The sequence below is a fragment of the Nerophis lumbriciformis genome, linkage group LG20, assembly GCF_033978685.3.
Source record: "Nerophis lumbriciformis linkage group LG20, RoL_Nlum_v2.1, whole genome shotgun sequence".
Lineage (NCBI taxonomy): Eukaryota > Metazoa > Chordata > Actinopteri > Syngnathiformes > Syngnathidae > Nerophis > Nerophis lumbriciformis.
In genome coordinates, this window is record NC_084567.2 from 1,601,877 (window position 1) to 1,627,881 (window position 26,005).

Sequence of the window (26,005 nt, forward strand, 5' to 3'; positions counted from 1 at the left end):
TTGGGATGCAACTCAGTATTCTTCTTCCTCCAAACACGACGAGTTGAGTTTATACCAAAAAGTTCTATTTTGGTTTCATCTGACCACATGACATTCTCCCAATCCTCTGCTGTATCATCCATGTGCTCTCTGGCAAACTTCAGACGGGCCTGGACATGCACTGGCTTAAGCAGGGGGACACGTCTGGCACTGCAGGATTTGATTCCCTGTTGGCGTAGTGTGTTACTGATGGTAACCTTTGTTACTTTGGTCCCAGCTCTCTGCAGGTCATTCACCAGGTCCCCCCGTGTGGTTCTGGGATTTTTGCTCACCGTTCTCATGATCATTTTGACCCCACGGGATGAGATCTTGCGTGGAGCCCCAGATCGAGGGAGATTATCAGTGCTCTTGTATGTCTTCCATTTTCTGATAATTGCTCCCACAGTTGATTTTTTCACACCAAGCTGCTTGCCTATTGTAGATTCACTCTTCACAGTCTGGTGCAGGTCTACAATTCTTCTCCTGGTGTCCTTCGACAGCTCTTTGGTCTTGGCCATAGTGGAGTTTGGAGTCTGACTGTTTGAGGCTGTGGACAGGTGTCTTTTATACAGATAACCAGTTCAAACAGGTGCCATTAATACAGGTAACGAGTGGAGGACAGAAGAGCTTCTTAAAGAAGAAGTTACAGGTCTGTGAGAGCCAGAGATCTTCCTTGTTTGAAGTGACCAAATACTTATTTTCCACCATAATTTACAAATAAATTCTTTAAAAACCCTACAATGTGAATTCCTGGATTTTTTTTTCACATTCTGTCTCTCACAGTTGAAGTGTACCTATGATGAAAATTACAGACCTCTGTCATCATTTTAAGTGGGAGAACTTGCACAATCGGTGGCTGACTAAATACTTTTTTGCCCCACTGTATCTTTGGGCAGCACCTCTCAAGCTCCATCAGGTTCAATGGGGAGGTTTTCATCCAGGATGTGTCTGTACATTGCTGCATTCATCTTTCCCTCTATCCTGAATAGTCTCCCAGTTCCTGCTGCTGAAAACCATCCCCACATCATGATGCTGCCACCACCATGCTTCACTGTAGGGATGGTATCGATGTCTGGTTTCCTCCAAACGTGACGCCAAAGACTTCAATCTTTGTCTCATCAGACCAGAGAGTTTAGTTTCTCACGGTCTGAGAGTCTTTCAGGTGCATTTTCTCAAACTTTTGACTTAAGAATGGCTTCCGTCTGGCAACTCCACCATACAAGAGTCCTTTTCTCTGTCATGTGACTATCCTGCGTGACCAAACAACGCCTTGTGTAGAAAAATAGTCTAAGTTTATTGCAAGAAAAGAGAGTCACATGCGGCAGGTGTCGTGGAAGGCCTCCAGGGTCCTAAAGTCCCTCCACGTTGGAGGAAGTCCGTCCTGCAGGAAGTGACCACATCGCTGACAGGGAGACTGGAAGAGTTTGATGTAGCTCCTCAGCCAAGTCTGGACAACACACAGCAAGCGTCACCATGACCACACGCCACAAGGCGAAGAAGAAGAAGAAGCCTCACCATGAAGGAGCGTACCACCACCTCGGGCATCTGGGGCAGCTGGTAGTGCAGCAGTGCGGTGGTGGCGTGGTCCGTTACCTAGCAACCACAGAGCCAATCACAGCGCTGTCGTTGGGACGCTCCTCAAGCGGGACTCACCTTCTGGAAGACCTGGTGCTGGGACTTGGTCCAGATGTCCAGCTGAGAGGGACACACAATAAGGACACGTTACCACGGAAACGGCGAAGTCGACGTGACGTCGGCGACGACCCCTGACCTTTCCGTCATCGTTGTAAACGTTCTCGCTGAAGCCTCGGACCAAGGTTCTGTCTATGAACAGTGAACGCATCACAACGATCGCTTTCAGCACCTTGCCCAGGGTCACCTGACAGGAAGTGACACGTCAGCACACGTGTGTGTTCTTGTATTTCTAGCCTTCTTGACACATGAAGAAGGAAAAGTATCTTCCATATGAGGAGGTGATGACATAAATCAATAACATTGCATCTAATAGACAATGTCTCATTTGTGGTGACTATCAACATGAGGGGGATTTTTCACATTGACTGTGTCACTTTTTTAAAAGTGCTCCCCCTCTGGCCAACATATGAAATAACAAGTGTGTGGAAGAAATTGAAATGCGCCCCCTTTGGCCAAAATTAATTTTTTTTAAATAAATAAATATGTATTTAGAGACATACTGTAATAACTTGAAGGAAATAATGAAGATTAAAAAATAATTACAAACCAAAAAAAATCTAAATCAACTAAAAGTCTTTCTCACAGTGTTGACTTTTTTCTTATAAAATTGGGAACAATTTCTCATATTCTTTCTGTTACTGTAATACTGCAATATTTTCTCTTAAAATTACTTTTTAATGCAAAATGGTGACATTTGTCATAAAAAATTCTGACTTTTATCACAATATTGCCACTTTTTTGGGGCTGTTCTAAAATGGTGACATTTTTTGAGTAAAATTATGACTTTTGTCATCATTTTGCCAAGTAAAATTCCGATTATTATTATAATATTGCCAAAAGTTGATGGTTTTCTTATAAAATTGTGACTTTTGTCGACTAAAAGTACGACTCTTCGTAAAATTGTCAAAATGTTAAGCTTTTCTTGTAAAATTGTGACCTTTACGGAGTAAAATTCCAACTTTTATCATAATATTGCACAAATATTAAGTTTTTCTTGTAAAATTTTGACTTGCGTTGAGTACAATTATGACTTTTATTATAATACTGACAAAATAGCAAGTTTTTCTTGTGAAATTCCTCCAACTACATTTGCATAGTATGTATATATTATTAATGTTGTAAATATAAATCTTTATATATCTAGAAAGGCTGGTCCTAAAGAGGTAGGCATTTTTCGCAGGTCTCAAGAAGGTAACAAATACAAGAGAGTGTGTGTGTGTGTGTGTGCCATCTTGAGACATGAAGGAAAAGTATCTTCCATATGAGGAGGTGTGAACAAGTGATGACATAAATCAATAACATTGCATCTAATAGACAATGTCTCATTTGTGGTGACATCTATCAACATGAGGGGGATTTTTCACATTGACTGTGTGTCACTTTTTTAAAAGTGCTCCCCTCTGGTCAACATATGAAATAACAAGTGTGTGGAAGAAATTGAAATGCGCCCCCTTTGGCCAAAATTATTATTTTTTAAATAAATAAATATGTATTTAGAGACATACTGTAATAACTTGAAGTAAATAATGAAGATTAAAAAATAATTACAAACCAAAAAAATCTAAATCAACTAAAAGTCTTTCTCACAGTGTTGACTTTTTTCTTATAAAATTGGGAACAATTTCTCATATTCTTTCTGTTACTGTAATACTGCAATATTTTCTCTTAAAATTACTTTTTAATGTAAAATGGTGACATTTGTCATAAAAAAATTCTGACTTTTATCACAATATTGCCACTTTTTTGGGGTTGTTCTTCTAAAATGGTGACATTTTTTGAGTAAAATTATGACTTTTGTCATCATTTTGCCAAGTAAAATTCCGATTATTATTATAATATTGCCAAAAGTTGATGGTTTTCTTATAAAATTGTGACTTTTGTCGACTAAAAGTACGACTCTTCATAAAATTGTCAAAATGTTAAGCTTTTCTTGTAAAATTGTGACCTTTACTGAGTAAAATTCCAACTTTTATCATAACATTGCACAAATATTAAGTTTTTCTTGTAAAATTTTGACTTGCGTTGAGTACAATTATGACTTTTATTATAATACTGCCAAAATAATATAATACTGCCAAAATAGTAAGTTTTTCTTGTGAAATTCCAACTACATTTGCATAGTATGTATATATTATTAATGTTGTAAATATAAATCTTTATATATCTAGAAAGGCTGGTCCTAAAGAGGTAGGCATTTTTCACAGGGCTCAAGAAAGTAACAAATACAAGAGAGAGTGTGTGTGTGTGTGTGTGTTCTTGTATTTCTAGCCTTCTTGAGACATGGAGAAGGAAAAGTATCTTCCATATGAGGAGGTGTGAACAAGTGATGACATAAATCAATAACATTGCATCTAATAGACAATGTCTCATTTGTGGTGACATCTATCAACATGAGGGTGGTCCCAAAAAGGAGGGATTTTTCACATTGACTGTGTGTCGCTTTTAAAAGTGCTCCCCCTCTGGTCAACATATGAAATAACAAGTGTGTGGAAGAAATTGAAATGCGCCCCCTTTGGCCAAAATTAATTTAAAAAAAAAAAATGTATTTAGGGACATACTCTAATAACTTCAAGTAAATAGAGGAGATTAAAAAATAATTACAAAAAAAAAAAAAATCTAAATCAACTAAAAGCAGTCTTTTTCTCACAGTGTGTCGACTTTTTTCTTATAAATTGGGAACAATTTCTAATTCTTTCTGTTTTCTGTAATATTGCAATATTTTCCTCATAAAATTGATTTTTTATGTAAAATTACTTTTTAATGCAAAATGGTGACATTTTTGTCATAAAAAAATCTGACTTTTATCACAATATTGCCAATTTTTTGGGATGTTCTTGTAAAATAGTGACATTTTCTGAGTAAAATTACAATTATTATTATTATTATTATATTTCCAAAAGTTAAGGTTTTCTTACAAAATCGTGACTTTTGTCGAGTAAAATGACGACTCTTTTCATAAAATTGCCAAAACGTTAAGCTTTTCTTGTAAAATTGCGACTTTTACAGAGTAAAATTCCAACCTTTATCATGATATTGCACAAATATTAAGTTTTTCTTGTAAAATTTTGACTTGCGTTGAGTACAATTATGACTTTTATTATAATACTGCCAAAATAATATAATACTGCCAAAATAGTAAGTTTTTCTTGTGAAATTCCAACTCTGTCACAACTACATTTGCATAGTATGTATATATTATTAATGTTGTAAATATAAATCTTTATATATCTAGAAAGGCTGGTCCTAAAGAGGTAGGCATTTTTCACAGGGCTCAAGAAAGTAACAAATACAAGAGAGAGTGTGTGTGTGTTCTTGTATTTCTAGCCTTCTTGAGACATGGAGAAGGAAAAGTATCTTCCATATGAGGAGGTGTGAACAAGTGATGACATAAATCAATAACATTGCATTTAATAGACAATGTCTCATTTGTGGTGACATCTATCAACAAGAGGGATTTTTCACATTGACTGTGTGTCGCTTTTAAAAGTGCTCCCCCTCTGGTCAACATATGAAATAACAAGTGTGTGTAAAAATTTGAAGTGCTCCCCCTCTGGTCAACATATGAAATAACAAGTGTGTGGAAGAAATTGAAATGCGCCCCCTTTGGCCAAAATTAATTTAAACAAAAAATGTATTTAGGGACATACTGTAATAACTTCAAGTAAATAGAGATTATAAAATAATTACAAAAAAAAAAAATCTAAATCAACTAAAAGCAGTCTTTTTCTCACAGTGTGTCGACTTTTTTCTTATAAATTGGGAACAATTTCTAATTCTTTCTGTTTTCCGTAATATTGCAATATTTTCCTCATAAAATTGATTTTTTATGTAAAATTACTTTTTAATGCAAAACGGTGACATTTTTGTCATAAAAAAATCTGACTTTTATCACAATATTGCCAATTTTTTGGGATGTTCTTGTAAAATAGTGACATTTTTTGAGTAAAATTACATTTACCGGTATTATTATTATCATATTTCCAAAAGTTAAGGTTTTCTTCAAAATCGTGACTTTTGTCGAGTAAAATGACGACTCTTTTCATAAAATTGCCAAAACGTTAAGATTTTCTTGTAAAATTGCGACTTTTACAGAGTAAAATTCCAACCTTTGTCATGATATTGCACAAATATGAAGTTTTTCTTGTAAAATTTTGACTTACGTTGAGTACAATTATGACTTTTATTATAATACTGCCAAAATAATATAATACTGCCAAAATAGTAAGTTTTTCTTGTGAAATTCCAACTTCATTTGCATAGTATGTATATATTATTAATGTTGTAAATATAAATCTTTATATATCTAGAAAGGCTGGTCCTAAAGAGGTAGGCATTTTTCACAGGTCTCAAGAAGGTAACAAATACAAGAGAGTGTGTGTGTGTGCCTTCTTGAGACATGAAGAAGGAAAAGTATCTTCCATATGAGGAGGTGTGAACAAGTGATGACATAAATCAATAACATTGCATCTAATAGACAATGTCTCATTTGTGGTGACATCTATCAACATGAGGGTGCTCCCAAAAAAGAGGGATTTTTCACATTGACTGTGTGTCACTTTTAAAAGTGCTCGCCCTCTGGTCAACATATGAAATAACAAGTGTGTGTAAAAATTTGAAGTGCTCCCCCTCTGGTCAACATATGAAATAACAAGTGTATGGAAGAAATTGAAATGCGCCCCCTTTGGCCAAAATTAATTTAAAAAAAAAAAAAGTATTTAGGGACATACTGTAATAACTTCAAGTAAATAGAGGAGATTAAAAAATAATTACAAACAAAAAAAAATCTAAATCAACTAAAAGCAGTCTTTTTCTCACAGTGTGTCGACTTTTTTCTTATAAATTGGGAACAATTTCTAATTCTTTCTGTTTTCTGTAATATTGCAATATTTTCCTCATAAAATTGATTTTTTATGTAAAATTACTTTTTAATGCAAAATGGTGACATTTTTGTCATAAAAAAATCGGACTTTTATCACAATATTGCCAATTTTTTGGGATGTTCTTGTAAAATAGTGACATTTTTTGAGTAAAATTACATTTATTATTATTATTATATTTCCAAAAGTTAAGGTTTTCTTACAAAATCGTGACTTTTGTCGAGTAAAATGACGACTCTTCAGAAAATTGCCAAAACGTTACGCTTTTCTTGTAAAATTGCGACTTTTACGGAGTAAAATTCCAACCTTTGTCATGATATTGCACAAATATGAAGTTTTTCTTGTAAAATTTTGACTTACGTTGAGTACAATTACGACTTTTATTATAATATTGACAAAAGTTTTTCTTGTGAAATTCCAACTCATTTCACACAACAAGCTTTTTTAAATGTGCATAGTATGTATATATTATTAATGTTGTAAATACACTTCTTTATATATCTAGAAAGTCTGGTCCTAAAGAGGTAGGCATTTTTCACAGGGCTCAAGAAAGTAACAAATACAAGAGTGTGTGTGTGTGTGTGTGTGTGTGTGTGTACACAACTACCAGCAGCACGGCAGACGTTCCATTAGGTCGGAACAGTTCAATTGTCATGTCGGGAAACATCCTTCCGATCCGAGAGATGACGTCGTCCACATACCTGAATAACAAACAATAGTGGGCGGGGCTCATACAGGGCCAGGGGGCGGAGTCACTCACTGAGGGGGAAGGACCAGCGTGCTGGGCTGGACCTTAGGCCGTCTTTTGGCTGAAGCTCCCATCTGATTGGCTGACCGCTTGAGTGACTGCTGGTTCAACAAACCGGAGGCCAGGCCGGCGTGGTACTGCAACTACACACACACACACAAGTACAGAGTTAACAATTATAGGAATAAAGAAGTCAATAGAGCTAATCCTAGCCTTTAGCATTACCTTGTTGGACCATTTGTAGGCCTGCAGCAGCTGAGAGTAAAGAGGAGTTTTGTCCTGAACCGGGTCCAGACTAAGAAGTCCACTGTTGTGGAGCGGATGAGACTCGGATGGTCGACCAACAAGACCACTGAGGCGCTCCAACTCGCTGACAAGACACACAAGTGTGATATGATCAAGTTGTTGAGGACACATTGTTAACTTGTGATGATGAAGTTGCATAAAGAATGTTTCGTGTTGAATACTGTTCTAGTTTTAATACCTTTTTTGCTTCTATTGGGGAAAACCTATCCAGTAAAATAGGTCAACCTCCAGGGTATTCCTTTAAAGAATTTTTATCAGGCAGCTACCCTAGCTCCTTTTTCATGCAGCCAACCGACATCAATGAGCTTTATACGATCATTACGGACCTAAAGTCATCACATACAGCTGGAGTGGACGGGATATGTAGCAAAATCTTGAAAGCCATAGCAAATGTGATCATAAATCCTCTCTGTCACTGTATAAACCTGTCACTTAGTGCTGGCATTCTACCCAAAATGTCCAAAGTGGCACAGCTAACGTTAGCCATGCTGCTACCTCTCTGCTCGGGGAGGACGTATACGTATGTGACGTATGACGTGACAGTATGTGACGTGACAGTATGTGACGTATGACGTGTCAGTATGCGACGTGTGACGTGACACGTGACAATATGTGACGTATGACGTGACAGTATGTGACGTGTGTAAGAAGGTGCACTTGCTGTCTGTGAGAGGGAGACACAGGAAAGAGTGAGAAGAGCCTGTCGTGTAATGCCAGCAGCTAAAAGCAACTGCGTGAGAATTCACAGACCTGTGGATGTGTTGAAGGTGTGCTGGAAAATGTGGAACGGAAGTTAGGGAGCAGCAGAAAAGTGGAATGTATTATTTAAATCGTGCGTTGGAAAACACGGACCGGAGTTTTTTTTAAAAACTGGATCGGCATTTTCCCATGCCTTGCCGATGCGCAATTTTTGGCAAATATCGGCAGCCGATCCGATCCAAATATCGGATCGGGACATCCCTAATTTTGATATAATTTTTTTTAATCTTGATAGATTGAAAATGAACACCAATGAGTTGACTGATAAACATTATTACATAGTTTATTCAGAAAGTATAAATAACGACAAATAAAGATAGAATACTATTAACCGCAACATGTAAGTGTAAAAAAATAACCTCAACAACATTAAGATTTGTACATTTTCAGAATGTGCTTGTTCTATTTTTAAACAAAGAAAACAATCTGAAGTTGTCTTTATTTTGACGTTATCGTGCCGTGATTTCTTGACACCCCTGCTTGATGGAAACATCTGCAATGATTACCGTATTTTCCGCACTATAAGGCGCACCTAAAAACCACAATTTTTCTCAAAAGCTGACAGTGCGCCTTATAACCCGGTGCGCTTTATTACGATTCATTTTCATAAAGTTTCGGTCTCGCAACTTCGGTAAACAGCCGCCATCTTTTTTCCCGGTAGAACAGGAAGCGCTTCTTCTTCTACGCAAGCAACCGCCAAGGAAAGCACCCGCCCCCATAGAACAGGAAGCGCTTCTTCTTCTACTGTAAGCAACCACCCGCCCCCGGAAGAAGAAGAAAAAACGCGCGGATATCACCGTACGTTTCATTTCCTGTTTACATCTGTAAAGACCACAAAATGGCTCCTACTACGCGACAAGGATCCGGTTCATAAAAAGACGCAATCTCTCCATCCGCACACGGATTACTACCGTATTTCACAGCAACTGATATTCCTGTGAACCGCACTGTGGAACGGGAGCACGTACGGTGAATATTCGCACCACAGGGAATGAGAAGTCATCCTTCACTGTGGTTCTAGCTTGCCATGCTAATGGCCAGAAACTTCCACCCATGGTGATATTCAAAAGGAAGACCTTGCCAAAAGAGACCTTTCCAGCCGGCGTCATCATAAAAGCTAACTCGAAGGGATGGATGGATGAAGAAAAGATGAGCGAGTGGTTAAGGGAAGTTTACGCGAAGAGGCCGGGTGGCTTTTTTCACACAGCTCCGAAGGCGAACACACCTTCACTAAGACGGGCAGACAGCGCCGGACGACATACGCCAACATCTGCCAGTGGATCGTAAATGCCTGGGCAGATATTTCGGTCACAACTGTGGTCCGAGCTTTCCGGAAGGCAGGATTCACAGAACTGCTGCACAACAACAGCGACACTGAATCCGATGACTTCGACGAGACGGAGCCGGCCATTTTTGGATCCCACGCTTGCGCAACTTTTCAATTCGGACACCGAAGACGAAGAATTCGAAGGATTTACGAATGAAGAATAACTTCAGAAGGTGAGCGCTATGTTTATTTTGTGTGTTGTGACATTAACGTTCGAGCAACATTATGTTGCTATTTATTGCTCTACACCATTTTGAATTTTACTATGTTTGTGATTGCACATTTGCGTACATTTTGGGACAGAGTTGTTAGAACGCTGGTTTTCAATATATTATTAAAGTTTGACTGAACTATCTGACTGTTTTTTTGACATTCACTTTAGCGCAGCGTTTTTTTGACATTCACTTTAGCGCAGCGTAGGCGCGGCTTATAGTCCGGGGCGGCTTATTGGTGGACAAAATTATGAAATATGTAATTCATAGAAGGTGCGGCTAATAATCCGGTGCGCCTTATAGTGCGGAAAATACGGTACAAAAAACGAATAAAAGTTATGGCATGCAGAATTGTTTTATTTATTTAAAGAGTTTTACCTAAAATAGACATTAAGACGACTCAGTGTTTTATTCTTTACCTAATCGTTTAACATAGAAATGACATTTTCAACATTAATAAAATAAAACCAGGTTTGCGTGTACAAACCTCAATATCAATTCTTATTAGTTACTCAATAAATAGAAACAATTTAAATATAAGCTTTTTTTCTAATGGAATGAATCGATTGACCGTTGCAGCCTATAGGGCAGGGCCGACATCCGGGCAACTGAGCTACATACGGGTTCTTCGAGCCATAGCAACCTGACTGGCGTTGAAAACAAACCGTCGCCATTACTCTTTAACCTGTCGACCTGTGCTGATTAAACCCGTCATTCTGCCTCCAAAATGCCCAAAAACTGTGTTGTTTTTGGTTGTGCAAACCACAACTGGAAACAGGGAAAACAAAGGTCGTATTTTGTTCTGCCAAAGCGTGCTAAAAGCCCACAGAGACGAGACAAATGGCTCGCAGCTTTACACCGGGAAAACGAGGACGGTTCTCACTGGAGTCCCCCAAAATCCCGGGTCGTGTGTTCGGATCACTTCGTTTCTGGTAAATATAAGGAACAAAAATCCACCTTCTTAACCACAACTTGGCTATACCGTCCATGCTAATGTTGAACCCGTTGAATTTTTACTGAATAACGTTCGACAGCTGAAGTTGTTGTTGTTGCACAACAATAACATACGGTATAAAGGCTATTTTCGAAAAGCGGTTTCATTTAAATTTGCACTTAACGGTCGGGTTTTTAAAAACCAATAAACCCTATAATTTTCATGTTGCCATTTAATCAACTTTTCAAGACAGTCGTAAAATGCTGTCTGCGAGTCTCCTTTGTTGTAATCAAACATTACTTGTAGTTGTAGCCCTCAAATCTCTCAATATTTTTTAATTTTTTCCCCCTCTCAGTTCGACCTGTAAAGAATCCCATGCACCCTGATTATGCACCATCCATCTTACCTCACCTGCCACAGAGTGGAAAGAAGGCATCCCATAGGATGGACAGTTACGAGCGACATCAACTGACAACTTCAAAGCGTGAATCGGCAGCAGAGAACTCAAAAAGTACAAAGAAACACTGTGGGAAACGACTACCTTTCAGTGATCTAACGGAAAGGACAAATGAGTGTGAAAACATTGAGCCTGCTGCAAAAACGCCTGTAATTTTAAATAAATAATTCAGTTAAAAAAAGGAACAGTAATTCAGCAAATAATAAATCATAATACTGAACTGAATTTGAATGAGCTCTCTACAGATATAATAAATATACAGATACTGGTATCCACCGTGTCATCCTTATTATCATTTATCAACAAACTTTGGGTGATTTAACAATTTTTATGTGATTTATTCGTTATATAACAACCGAAGCTAACAACCGACCTGGTGCGCTTGTGAGGTAGACATAAAGATTTCCAAATTCCATGTCCGGCCATTGTTTTGGATTATCAGTCCACGCATCTGCTGGAAGGCGGTAAGGGCAGTCGTTTAATCCAACTACAGAACATTTTAACTCGTATCTTAACCTAGCCTCACTGGAAAGACTATTTACATAATCATACGCCATTTAGAACACTTTAAAATGCCGTGAAACCTCGTTAAATGCCTTTTCTGTCAATGCTGTGTTCGCTGTGAGCTGGTTTGTTTTCAACGAATTCAATATGGCGACCGGTTGCTAGGGGATTGGCAGGCGGAAGTGACGTAGGTCCGCCCTCGCCTATTCCCTCCACATGCACACGGATAATGTCATTTAAATGCATTTAGAATTTTTTAAATAGATATAAAACTATAATATTTGCCAATAAAACAGTTTGAGTAGATTAATTGGATTTCTATTGAAACATTATTTGCCGCGAACTACAATTCAGAGATGATTTATCAATGCGGTCTTCAGTCTTCAAAATTAATTTGGAAAATATGTTAAGATTATTGATTGAATATAAAGACTAAGAGGGAAAGGTTAACGTAGTTGAGTGTTTGTAATAAAAACAAAGAAGAGTCTTGCGAGGAAACTCACTTCAGGTCTCTGTTGACCGCCTGCAGATTGTCCTGGAATTCGGCTATAAATTGTTTCTCCCGGTTTTCTAAGGTATCCCGGTTCTTCATGCCATCCTTCAGGGACTCGAAGACGCGGCTCACGCTGGAGCGGAGCGCCTGAATCCCGCTGATAGCGTGCGAGAAAGCGTCCAGGTTGACTTCGACACTCACCACGTCCGCCATGTTGCCTTCTTCTTCTTCTTCGGCGCGGGCCGGTGACGTCATCAGCCGGCACACTGGTGCTGCGTTCAAGTCCTGGTGGGAAAGTTTGCTTTTGTTAAATAAACACGTCTTTAAATAATTACTTACATGTGTCGTCATTTAATCAGAGGTGGGTAGTAACGCGCTACATTTACTCCGTTACATCTACTTGAGTAACTTTTGTGATAAATTGTACTTCTAAGAGTAGTTTTAATGCAACATACTTTTACTTTTACTTAAGTATATTTATAGAGAAGGAACGCTACTTTTACTCCACTACTTTTATCTACATTCAGCTCGCTACTCGCTACTAATTTTTATCGATCTGTTAATGCACGCTTTGTTTGTTTTGGTCTGTCAGACAGACCTTCAAAGTGCCTGCCTTACTGGTGACGTTTCACTTCGTTCCACCAATCAGATGCAGTCACTGGTGACGTTGGACCAATCAAACAGAGCCAGGTGGTCACATGACCTGACTTAAACAAGTTGAAAAACTTATTGGGGTGTTACCATTTAGTGGTCAATTGTACGGAATGTGTACTGTACTGTGCAATCTAATAATAAAAGTTCCAATCAATCAATCAAAAGTGTGAAGGAAAAAAGATACTTTTTTTATTTCAACCGTACATCCCGTCAAAAGCCTAAAGACTGACCGCACATGAGGACCTTCCTGTCTTCACAATAAAAGTGCCGCTCCATCGCGCCTGCGCTTTCAAAACAAGAGTCTCCGAAAGCCAGCGCAAACAAGCTAGCAAGCTACGGAGTTTGACGCCAATATATTTTTTGTAAAGTGTATAAAAACGAATATGGAAGCTGTACAAATAAGATGCCAAAAACCAACCACTTTCATGTGGTATTAGACAGGAAGGAGGAAATTTTCTTCTCCTCCATTTGAAAACGTGGACGTTATCATCACTACTGTCTGATTACAATCAACGCAAGTCATCAGAATCAGGTAATACACCAACTTATATTCTAGTCTTCATGAAAGAAAGGAATCTATATGTTAAACATGCTTGTATATTCATTAAAACACCTTTAACATGTAAACAAAAACAGCAAATAAAATAAATATAAATTATATACTGTATATATCAATGTATACGTATGTATGTATATATATATATATATATATATATATATATATATATATATATATATATATATATATATACACAGTATATATATATATATATATATATATATATGTATGTGTGGGAAAAAAAATCAGAAGACTATTTCATCTCTACAGGCCTGTTTCATGAGGGGGGTTTCCTCAATCATCAGGAGATTTTAATGGGAGCATTCACATACCATGGATTATATAGGGCACAGAGTGGGTGGGTACAGGCTGGTGTAGGGGCGTGGTGATTGGCTCATGTGTTACCTAGGAGGTGTTTCCGTCTGTGGCGGCATGCTGTTACAATTTCGCTGCGCTTGTTGAGGGATGACAGGTCTGGACGGTAAATAATAAACAGTTTCTCTTTCAAGCATAGGTTGCATCTTTTATTACCACTTTTGTAAGGTGTGCTGGATGCAAGAATTTGCCATGTTATTGAATATTCAACATTATTGTCTTTGAGGTCCCAAATGTGTTTGCTGAGTTCTGTGGTATTCCGCAGGTTTTGGTTCCTGAAAGAAGCCTTGTGATTGTTCCATCTGGTTTTGAACTCTCCTTCAGTTAATCCTACATATGTGTCGGATGTGTTAATGTCCTTGCGTGTTACCTTAGATTGGTTAGACAACTGATGTTTGTAAGCACCCCCCGTTGAGAGGGCAATCAGGTTTCTTTCGACAGTTGCAACCTTTGTTGGTTTTGGAGTCGCTCTGTCCGGGGGCCGACGGCTCATTTGCAATTGTTTTGTTGTGGTTTGAGATGATTTGTCGTATATTGTTCATACAGCTGTAGCTCAATTTAATGTTGTTCTTGTTGAATACTTTTCTTAGGGTGTTGTCTTTGGGAAAGTGTTTGTCAATCAGATTGAGGAATTTGTGTCCAATGTTAGTTGTTATATATATATATATATATATATATATATATATATATATATATATATATATGTATGATACGAGTGTGTATGTTACTCATCAGTTACTCAGTACTTGAGTAGTTTTTCCACAACATACTTTTTACTTTTACTCAAGTAAATATTTGGGTGACTACTCCTTACTTTTACTTGAGTAATACATCTCTAAAGTAACAGTACTCTTACTTGAGTACAATTTCTGGCTACTCTACCCACCTCTGCATTTAATCAACATTGTAAAATAAACCCCCAAATGTGTCTATAATTAATTCAATGTCAATTATACATATTAATTTAACTATTTCACAATGTATACACGTGTGTAATTGTTATTAATTATTTCACTTTAAATTATTATTATTATTTTTTCGGTCAGTGGTCAACAAAATAAACAAACAGTTTTACATAAACAAACAGTTGTACATCCATAAATTTAGGCTTTAGGCTGAAGTTGAACACTTATTGTGCCTAACCCTAGAAACAATATGTCAAATACAAGATGAGCTTCCAAAAATGATGAAATTTCCTTTGCACAACATATTATAAATACACTTTGTACACAACATAAACACTGTTCAATTATATACACAGTAAAGGCATGTGAAATATCCTTGTACACGTACCAATTATATACTATATACAAACACTTCCATTATTATTTATAGCCCACATTTAGTTTGTAATTAACATTGATCATAGTATTAACTACTGTGTTGATTCCAAGACATTGGTCTTAAAGTGTTTTTTAAATGTGTGAATGGAACTGGAACATTTGAAGGAATCATCCAAGCTGAACCCCCCTGACACAAACACATCTACTTTTTAAGCTCCTTCTTATGTTTGCTTTCTGAAAGACAGCTGAATCTCTGAGGTCATGACTCTCGGATTGGACCTCTCCTTTATTTTTAATCATTTCTTTCTTTCATGAAACTGTGTTGCAGCATTTCATGGATTTATTTCACCTGGCAAAATGAGCCGTCAGAGAAGTGGATGAATATCGGTCTATATTTTGGTGCGAAAGTGCGGAAATAACTCCAATAAATTCCATATTTACTTGTAGTTCAGGGGAGTCAAACTCATTTGGGGCCACACTGCCGTCAAAAAGTAGCAGTGAATATATAATCACGTTTTGAAATGATTAATTGCATTGTTAATTATAGAATACAATGACATTAAATTAATTAATGACACATTTGAATATTTAATAGAGATGTCCGATAATATCCGATAAATGCGTTAAAATGTAATATCGGAAATTATCGGTATCGTTTTTTCTATTATCGGTATGTTTTTTTTTTTTTGTACTTTATTAAATCAACAAAAAAACAAAAACAAAAAACAAAACAAAACAAAAAACCACAATGACATTAAATTAATTAATGACACATTTGAATATTTAATAGAGATGTCCGATAATATCGGCCTGCCGATATTTTCGTCCGATAAATGCGTTAAAATGCAATATCGGAAATTATCGGTATCGTTTTTTCTATTATTGGTATCGTTTTTTTTTTTTTTTGTATTTTATTAAATCAACAAAAAAACAAAAACAAAAAACAAAACAAAACAAAAAACCACAATGACATTAAATTAATTAATGACACATTTGAATATTTAATAGAGATGTCCGATAATATCGGCCTGCCGATATTTTCGTCCGATAAATGCGTTAAAATGCAATATCGGAAATTATCGGTATCGTTTTTTCTATTATTGGTATCGTTTTTTTTTTTTTTTTTGTATTTTATTAAATCAACAAAAAAACAAAAACAAAAAACAAAACAAAAAAACCCCCACAAGATACACTTACAATTAAAGCTGCAAGCAGCGATGGACGGGACCGACTTTGACGGCACAAAATCCAAACCGAAACAGTAATTAAAACTCTTTGGTCAAGTTTTAATCAGAAGGGTTCAATCTCTCTCCTGTGCTAGTTTGAAGCCGACACGACAAACGCACTCAGAGGAGATAATGTTTGAAAAAAGGTGACCGGTTTTTACAAAACTTTTGTTTTGAAGGGGGAATTGCAAACTTCCTGTTGATTTTTGCTGGGGGTTGTCAATATATGAAATGTAGGTCTAAGTGAGACCTACATAGAGGTTTTTGTTTCATGTCTCTACGACATTCCTACTGGAAGTTACAGGCAGTTTTGTCTGTGTTTTTTCCTAGGGGGCGCTAGAGCGCAATTTTGAATTTTGGGGTTTGGTTTTTTTATTAGATGGCAATTTTTGCTAGTCCTGATGTGTGTGTCAAATATGGTGAGTTTTGAAGCATGTTAAGGGGGTCGAATTACAGGTCAAAGAGGCAAAAGTGACTGTTTTTACTAAAATTTTGTTTTGAAGGGGGAATTGCCAACTTCCTGTTGATTTTTGCTGAAGGATGTCAATGTATGAAATCTAGGTCTAAGTCAGACCTACATAGAGGTTTTTGTTTCATGTCTCTACGACATTCCTACTGGAAGTTACAGACAGTTTTGTCTGTGTTCTTTCCTAGGGGGCGCTAGAGCGCAATTTTGAATTTTGGGGTTTGGTTTTTTTATTAGATGGCAATTTTTGCTAGTCCTGATGTGTGTGTCAAATATGGTGAGTTTTGAAGCATGTTAAGGGGGTCGAATTACAGGTCAAAGAGGCAAAAGTGACTGTTTTTACTAAAATTTTGTTTTGAAGAGGGAATTGCCAACTTCCTGTTGATTTTTGCTGAAGGATGTCAAGGTATGAAATCTAGGTCTAAGTCAGACCTACATAGAGGTTTTTGTTTCATGTCTCTACGACATTCCTACTGGAAGTTACAGGCAGTTTTGTCTGTGTTTTTTCCTAGGGGGCGCTAGAGCGCAATTTTGAATTTTGGGGTTTGGTTTTTTATTAGATGGCAATTTTTGCTAGTCCTGATGTGTGTGTCAAATATGGTGAGTTTTGAAGCATGTTAAGAGGGTCGAATTACAGGTCAAAGAGGCAAAAGTGACTGTTTTTACTAAAATTTTGTTTTGAAGGGGGAATTGCAAACTTCCTGTTGATTTTTGCTGGGGGTTGTCAATATATGAAATGTAGGTCTAAGTGAGACCTACATAGAGGTTTTTGTTTCATGTCTCTACAACATTCCTACTGGAAGTTACAGGCAGTTTTGTCTGTGTTTTTTCCTAGGGGGGCGCTAGAGCGCAATTTTGAATTTTGGTTTTTTTTTTTTTATTAGATGGCAATTTTTGCTAGTCCTGATGTGTGTGTCAAATATGGTGAGTTTTGAAGCATGTTAAGGGGGTCGAATTACAGGTCAAAGAGGCAAAAGTGACTGTTTTTACTAAAATTTTGTTTTGAAGGGGGAATTGCCAACTTCCTGTTGATTTTTGCTGAAGGATGTCAATGTATGAAATCTAGGTCTAAGTCAGACCTACATAGAGGTTTTTGTTTCATGTCTCTACGACATTCCTACTGGAAGTTACAGGCAGTTTTGTCTGTGTTTTTTCCTAGGGGGCACTAGAGCGCAATTTTGAATTTTGGGGTTTGGTTTTTTATTAGATGGCAATTTTTGCTAGTCCTGATGTGTGTGTCAAATATGGTGAGTTTTGAAGCATGTTAAGGGGGTCAAATTAGAGCTCAAAGAGGCGGCGGAATAATAATAATAATAATAAAACGCACAAAATACAATAGGGTCCTCTGTCCCAAAGGGACATTGCGGTCCCTAATTAGTGCACCAACCCAAAAAACCTCCCTCCCCCATTTACACTCATTCACACAAAAGGGTTGTTTCTTTCTGTTATTAATATTCTGGTAGGTTCCTACATTATATATCAATATATATCAATACAGTCTGCAAGGGATACAGTCCGTAAGCACACATGATTGTGCGTGCTGCTGGTCCACTAATAGTACTAACCTTTAACACTTCATTTTACTCATTTTCATTCATTACTAGTTTCTATTGTTTTACTTTATTTTTTATTCAAGAAAATGTTTTTAATTTATTTATCTTATTTTATTAATTAAAAAAAAAAAGTACCTTATCTTCACCATGCCTGGTTGTCCAAATTAGGCATAATAATGTGTTAATTCCACGACTGTATACATCGGTATCGGTTGATATCGGTATCGGTAATTAAAGAATTGGACAATACAGGAATATCGGATATTGGCAAAAAGCCATTATCGGACATCCCTAATATTTAATTTAAACTTGAATGAATAATAACACATTTAAATCAATATTTAAAGATGTATTATTTATTCAATTCTGTCCATAGTGAAGATATGTCCTAAAAGATTTGACTAATTGTCTTTTCAGGGTAAAAAATTATAATTAGACTGGAAAGCAGGCCCAGCCCTAACCAATCTGGCGCCCTAGGCAAGATTTTAGGTGGCGCCCCCCCCCACATCGGCAGTGAAGTGTATATACTCACAAGAAACCGAATAGCTTTGTCTTTGACCTTTTTTTTTTTACTTACAACTATACCTAATATATAAAGGGGTGGAAAAGTGACTATTACCTGCAGGGCAAACATTAGCTAACCAGAAGGCAATAATGTAAACAAAAAACACCTGCTTAAAAGATCTAATACAAATGTCCCTGAGGAATGTAAGGTGGGAGTACTGTAATTACCTAACGTTACATTATTATTTTCCATAACAATTTAGCCCCCTCCACAATATTAACCCGACGTTAAAACAGAACTAGCTATTTATTGATTAGCAATTGCCGAATCATGTAACATTAGCTTAATGCTAAAAAGCCAGGTTACTATCACATTCTGTAACAGACAAATAATTTCATGTAGGCTAACGTTACCTACCTGCTACCTCTGTCTTTTTCTCGTTTCTCCTCTTCTTTTCTCTTTTTTCTTCCCTGGGCACCTGACAGTTTTGGCCGTTTTGACATCTTGTGTTGATTTTTTGATGTGGTGACATCCAAAAAGAGTCATGATACGGGAAGGGAGGGGGCGCACCGTGCGGGGGGAGGAGGGGGGGCGTAATGTTGTAACAAATAATATTTCTATTAAATAGGCTTTACTTTGCATTTTAATTAACGTGAGATTATTTTTTGTATTTAGAAATAATAGTACCAACATTTTTTTTTTTTTTTTTTCTCCAACATTTGTGGCACTGGCGTGGCGCCCCCTGATGGACGGCGCCCTTAGCATTTGCCTATACGGCCTATGCCACGGGCCGGCCCTGCTGGAAAGCATCATGCTTTTTAGGTATCTGTTGGAATAATTGTTTGTAAGTTATCACAAAAGAAATGTTGTATTATGAATGCTGTATTTCGAGGCCTAACAAAAGGATGAAGGCTCGTGAAATGCCACTGTGATTTCAGCACGGACAGATGGCAGGATGTGCTCAACTCCTGGAGGAACTCTCTTTGAAGTGTTAAACGAACTCTCTTTGAAGTAATTCACAAACTTTCTTCCAACTATTTGGTCAACGCTATTTACGACACGCTGCCCTCTTGAAGTCACTGTGGACAGGAGACGGGAGGGGTTGTCCATTGTCCTCCAACACCTGCCCCAGCTGGATCCAGGAAGAGCCAAGCCCGAGAAGTCCTCTTCTTGGACTTCAAAGCGACTGAAAACAATGACTGTTTTACATACCTCCCCATTCCTATTGTGACATATGTTGGTGCGTGAACATGGAACATCTGAATTAAAAGAGGAGACGAGAACCTTCTTCGTCAGAGCGTGCTAAGACACTGTAAGAGGTTACAGGTTGAAGCCGTCTCTCCTCAATTGAGTCCAAATTGAATTCTGTCTCTGTTTGATTCTTTGCCTTTTGTCTTGTGTAACAGATGTCCTGTATTTGAACCTGACAGTATCAATATCCCTTTGTTGCACCAAATGAATAATAATAAAGGAATATGAATGAATATTGTATCGTGTCTTGATCAGTTTGACACCCACAGCAAGGGGCGTGGCCTGTCACTTTAAGAAGTTACTCCAAACATTGGAGCAAAGTGCGAAAAAGGAAGATTAACATAAAGAGCTTTAACAGGTGTGTGTGTGTGTGTGTGTGTGTGTGTGTGTGTGTCTTTAATTAAAACACAGACCTCAGAAGGGTTCCTCATGAACTGGCAGTGGACGGCCTCCAATCAGAGGAGCTCTCCTGTGGCGATGAAGTGTTTGGGGGGCGGGGCCGAGGTAAGAAGAGACAGAATCACCAGAAGAAGGTTAAGACCAAGACGAGGAGCAGTAAAGAGGATGAGACAGAAGGAGATTAGGAGAACCAAAAAGTCCAAAAGAAGAAAAGGAGGAGCAGTGTAGAAAAAAAAAAAGAGAGTTGGATGGAAGAAAAAGAATTTGATTAGCTGGTTAACCTGGGGACCAAAGAGAAGGTAAGATTAGTGATCAGAGGAGCACCTAAAGTTACATTACGCTTGATCATCATCATCATTAAGTTGTTTCAATACTGTTGTTGTTGTTGATGGTTAGGGATGTGTACCATTTGGGAGTCGACACCGGTGTTCAACAATACCAATTTTTGCTACGCTTTGTGTACGTTAATAAATAGTCATTGTTTTGGATTTTTCAATGCCAATCATAACTGCATATCTTGTCTTAGTGTCACATTTGCAAGTATGACACTACGGCCTCCTTCACACTGCAGGTCACTTCCCATTTCTTTGTATTCTTGGTGATCTGCATCAATTTACTAACGTGTCATCAAAGAGTGCAAATGCATTTCTTTCAATATGCATCATAACAAACACGGATAGATGTCGATCGTCCAACTCAGCCATGGAGATGATATCAGGAGAAAAAACTGCATTTAGTTGAGATTATAATGAGTCATATATTGGAATATGGGATCCAGTATTTAAATTTGTTTTAACTATTAAATTAACCTAAAATATGACTTATTGTATCTTTGTGTAAAATATTGGACACAGTGTGTTGTCAAGCTTATGAGATGTGATGCAAGTGTAAGTCACTATCACACTATTGTTCGTTCATTTTTGTTATAAATGGCTGTGATGATAATGTCAATGAGGGATTTGTAATCACTGCTATGTTGAATTGTTATTAATATTAATACTGTTGTTCATATTATTCATTTTTTGTTTGATGGCTTTTGTGTCATGTTAGTGTGCCCTCTCAATTGCTCTGTTGGTTGCTATTCTGAATGTTGCTGGGTTGGGTTTGGTTTTGGAATTGTATTATTATGGTATTATTTTGTTGATTAATTAAAAAAATAAATAAATAAATAAATAAATAAATAAATAAATAAATAAATATATATATATATATACACAGGTAAAAGCCAGTAAATTAGAATATTTTGAAAAACTTGATTTATTTCAGTAATTGCATTCAAAAGGTGTAACTTGTACATTATATTTATTCATTGCACACAGACTGATGCATTCAAATGTTTATTTCATTTAATTTTGATGATTTGAAGTGGCAACAAATGAAAATCCAAAATTCCGTGCGTCACAAAATTAGAATATTACTTAAGGCTAATACAAAAAAGGGATTTTTAGAAATGTTGGCCAACTGAAAAGTATGAAAATGAAAAATATGAGCATGTACAATACTCAATACTTGGTCGGAGCTCCTTTTGCCTCAATTACTGCGTTAATGCGGCGTGGCATGGAGTCGATGAGTTTCTGGCACTGCTCAGGTGTTATGAGAGCCCAGGTTGCTCTGATAGTGGCCTTCAACTCTTCTGCGTTTTTGGGTCTGGCATTCTGCATCTTCCTTTTCACAATACCCCACAGATTTTCTATGGGGCTAAGGTCAGGGGAGTTGGCGGGCCAATTTAGAACAGAAATACCATGGTCCGTAAACCAGGCACGGGTAGATTTTGCGCTGTGTGCAGGCGCCAAGTCCTGTTGGAACTTGAAATCTCCATCTCCATAGAGCAGGTCAGCAGCAGGAAGCATGAAGTGCTCTAAAACTTGCTGGTAGACGGCTGCGTTGACCCTGGATCTCAGGAAACAGAGTGGACCGACACCAGCAGATGACATGGCACCCCAAACCATCACCCAACCATGCAAATTTTGCATTTCCTTTGGAAATCGAGGTCCCAGAGTCTGGAGGAAGACAGGAGAGGCACAGGATCCACGTTGCCTGAAGTCTAGTGTAAAGTTTCCACCATCAGTGATGGTTTGGGGTGCCATGTCATCTGCTGGTGTCGGTCCACTCTGTTTCCTGAGATCCAGGGTCAACGCAGCCGTCTACCAGCAAGTTTTAGAGCACTTCATGCTTCCTGCTGCTGACCTGCTCTATGGAGATGGAGATTTCAAGTTCCAACAGGACTTGGCGCCTGCACACAGCGCAAAATCTACCCGTGCCTGGTTTACGGACCATGGTATTTCTGTTCTAAATTGGCCCGCCAACTCCCCTGACCTTAGCCCCATAGAAAATCTGTGGGGTATTGTGAAAAGGAAGATGCAGAATGCCAGACCCAAAAACGCAGAAGAGTTGAAGGCCACTATCAGAGCAACCTGGGCTCTCATAACACCTGAGCAGTGCCAGAAACTCATCGACTCCATGCCACGCCGCATTAACGCAGTAATTGAGGCAAAAGGAGCTCCAACCAAGTATTGAGTATTGTACATGCTCATATTTTTCATTTTCATACTTTTCAGTTGGCCAACATTTCTAAAAATCCCTTTTTTGTATTAGCCTTAAGTAATATTCTAATTTTGTGACACACGGAATTTTGGATTTTCATTTGTTGCCACTTCAAATCATCAAAATTAAATGAAATAAACATTTGAATGCATCAGTCTGTGTGCAATGAATAAATATAATGTACAAGTTACACCTTTTGAATGCAATTACTGAAATAAATCAAGTTTTTCAAAATATTCTAATTTACTGGCTTTTACCTGTAGTTACATTGCATGCAGTCGGCTTTCGGCCCGGGCCCGGCCTGGTTTTTTAAGCTGCCACAAATGCACCAGTACCAGTATCCTGCAGCCACAAAACCGGATCCCCGCAACACCCTGAGTGCGCCTAGAAAGTCTGTACATAAAAGTTATGAACAGAATGGGTGACAAAGGGCAGCCTTGGCGGAGTCCAACCCTCACTGGAAACGGGTCCGACTTACTGCCGGCAATGTGGACCAAGGTCTGACGCGGATCATAGAAGGGGCATGTGCATGTTTATGTAATCACTTCTAACCAAAACTATTGATTAAACTAATGATTTTTAAAGTGCTAGACAAAGATTTTAAATGTGTATTATTATGATAAAGTATGAATCAGACATATTGTGACTGTGATTGGATCCTTCCAAAACTTTCAACTTGGATTATTGTGTCTACGACTTAACCAGTTGAGTGCCGTGTGTGTTGATTGACAGAAGTTACGACGAGACCGGTGGAGCTGGTAACCATGACAACCGTTCAAATACCATGGTAGTCAGCAGGGAACCATGGTAGCCAGGGTCCTTGAGGAACGACTCCCTGCCCCCCGTAGACCCTATGGACTGACATCTACCTGACCCGTCCATGGAGCGCCTAAAGCCCCTCCCACTCCTCCTCCTGCTGGTGGCGATGGGTCAGTGTCAGTACGACACGTGCCGTACTTTTGGAGACTTGGAGGCGGAGTCAAGATGGGAGTTCGCCGCCTGTCAGCCCCCGCCCACAAACATGAAAGAGGCGATGCAGATCAGGGTGGATCCACCCGGAGTCACCTGTGGAAACCCCCCTGAACGCTTCTGTACCCTGGTGAGTACGTGCCAGTGTGCCCCCCCCCGGCTGTTGTCCTCATGTCTTCACCGTCCATGTAGGAGAACCCCTACCTCTGCAGCGATGAGTGCGACGCGTCCAGTCCCGACCTGTCTCACCCCCCTCAGCTGATGGGGGACCGGGAAAGAGGAGGGCTCATCACCTACTGGCAGACGGTCACATGGTCCAAGTATCCGGAGCCACTATTGGCCAATATCACGCTATCGTGGAACAAGAGTCTGGAGGTCGTTGATGACCTGGTGGTGACCTTTGAATATGGCCGCCCCACCAGCATGGTCCTGGAGAAGTCACTGGACAAAGGTGAGGTCATGTGACGCGAAAGTACATGGGGGCGGAGTCACAGGTTTCTTGTACTACCTGTGCCAGGTGCCACATGGCAGCCGTACCAGTTCTATGCCGACGACTGCATGGACACGTTCGGCATGCCACCGAAACGGGTGTCGGATTTGGCGCCCAGCAACGTGACCCGGGTCATCTGTACCGAGCAGTACTCCCGATGGGTCGGGGCCAAGGTGACAATTCTTCATCAAAATCAAAATCATAGGACTTCAAGTAGTTAGCTAAACGGACCACTGGCTTAACTAAGTCCAGGTTTCTTTGAAAAGTCATTTGTCATGATTACTTTTGAATTACCAACAGAACTACTGTTTACCAAATGTAATTAGTTACCAGGGAAAGTCATTATTGCGTTACTTTTGGAAAATCTTTCAAAGTATTTGGCGTGGGTCGTTATGATGACGTCCTGCATTGTCAAGTTGGTTTCAGGTGTGGAGTTAGCCGTTGCTAGCTCGCACTATCGAGTAGCATATTTCTCAAAGCAAAGCTCTGGTGTAGTGTCACGACTTGGACTATGGCTTGGTTTGTTCTCCCGAGGTGCAAGAGATAGTGATGGGTCCGGCCAGGCCCGGCCCTAATCAATCTGGCGCCCTAGGCAAGATTTTAGGTGCCGCCCCCCCACATCGGCAGTGAAGTGTATATACTCACAAGAACCCGAATAGCTTTGTCTTTGACCTTTTTTTTTTACTTACAACTATACCTAATATATAAAAGGGGTGGAAAAGTGACTATTACCTGCAGGGCAAACATTAGCTAACCAGAAGGCAATAACAATGTAAACAAAAAACACCTGCTTAAAAGATCTAATACAAATGTCCCTGAGGAATGTAAGGTGGGAGTACTGTAATTACCTAACGTTACATTATTATTTTCCATAACAATTTAGCCCCCTCCACAATATTAACCCGACGCTAAAACAGAACTAGCTATTTATTGATTAGCAATTGCCGAATCATGTAACATTAGCTTAATGCTAAAAAGCCAGGTTACTATCACATTCTGTAACAGACAAATAATTTCATGTAGGCTAACGTTACCTACCTGCTACCTCTGTCTTTTTCTCGTTTCTCCTCCTCTTCTTTTCTCTTTTTTCTTCCCTGGGCACCTGACAGTTTTGGCCGTTTTGACATCTTGTGTTGATTTTTTGATGTGGTGACGTCCAAAAAGAGTCATGATACGGGAAGGGAGGGGGCGCACCGTGCGTGGGGAGGAGGGGGGGGCGTAATGTTGTAACAAATAATATTTCTATTAAATAGGCTTTACTTTGCATTTTAATTAACGTGGGATTATTTTTTGTATTTAGAAATAATAGTAACACCTTTTTTTTCTTTTTTTTTTTTCTCCAACATTTGTGGCACTGGCATGGCGCCCCCTGATGGACGGGGCCCTTAGCATTTGCCTATA

The 26,005-nt window shown here is 38.5% G+C and overlaps 2 protein-coding genes across 4 annotated transcripts in view; one reads left to right on the forward strand and one right to left on the reverse strand.

The window, feature by feature from the left end:
• Window positions 1–910: 910 nt before the first annotated feature.
• Window positions 911–12,574, reverse strand: med27 (mediator complex subunit 27). The gene is made up of 8 exons (XM_061980973.2): window positions 12,341–12,574; window positions 7,564–7,708; window positions 7,351–7,481; window positions 7,198–7,291; window positions 1,790–1,897; window positions 1,672–1,713; window positions 1,534–1,611; window positions 911–1,465 (listed from the first exon to the last, which is right to left on the reverse strand). The coding sequence occupies exons 1-8, from the start codon at window positions 12,541–12,543 to the stop codon at window positions 1,331–1,333; spliced, it is 936 nt and encodes a 311-aa protein (XP_061836957.2). The 5' UTR covers window positions 12,544–12,574; the 3' UTR covers window positions 911–1,330.
• Window positions 12,575–20,741: 8,167 nt separating this feature from the next.
• Window positions 20,742–26,005, forward strand: part of ntng2a (netrin g2a) — a 32,553-nt gene continuing 27,289 nt past the window's right edge. For all 3 annotated transcript variants that reach the window (XR_012051013.1, XM_072915316.1, XM_072915317.1), the window contains exons 1-4: window positions 20,742–20,900; window positions 23,878–24,244; window positions 24,307–24,565; window positions 24,632–24,777. Coding sequence is in view for 2 of the 3 variants with exons in the window: in XM_072915316.1 (XP_072771417.1) it covers window positions 24,026–24,244; window positions 24,307–24,565; window positions 24,632–24,777 (624 nt within the window). In the remaining variant the exon portion in view is untranslated. The remainder of the gene's footprint in view (window positions 20,901–23,877; window positions 24,245–24,306; window positions 24,566–24,631; window positions 24,778–26,005) is intronic.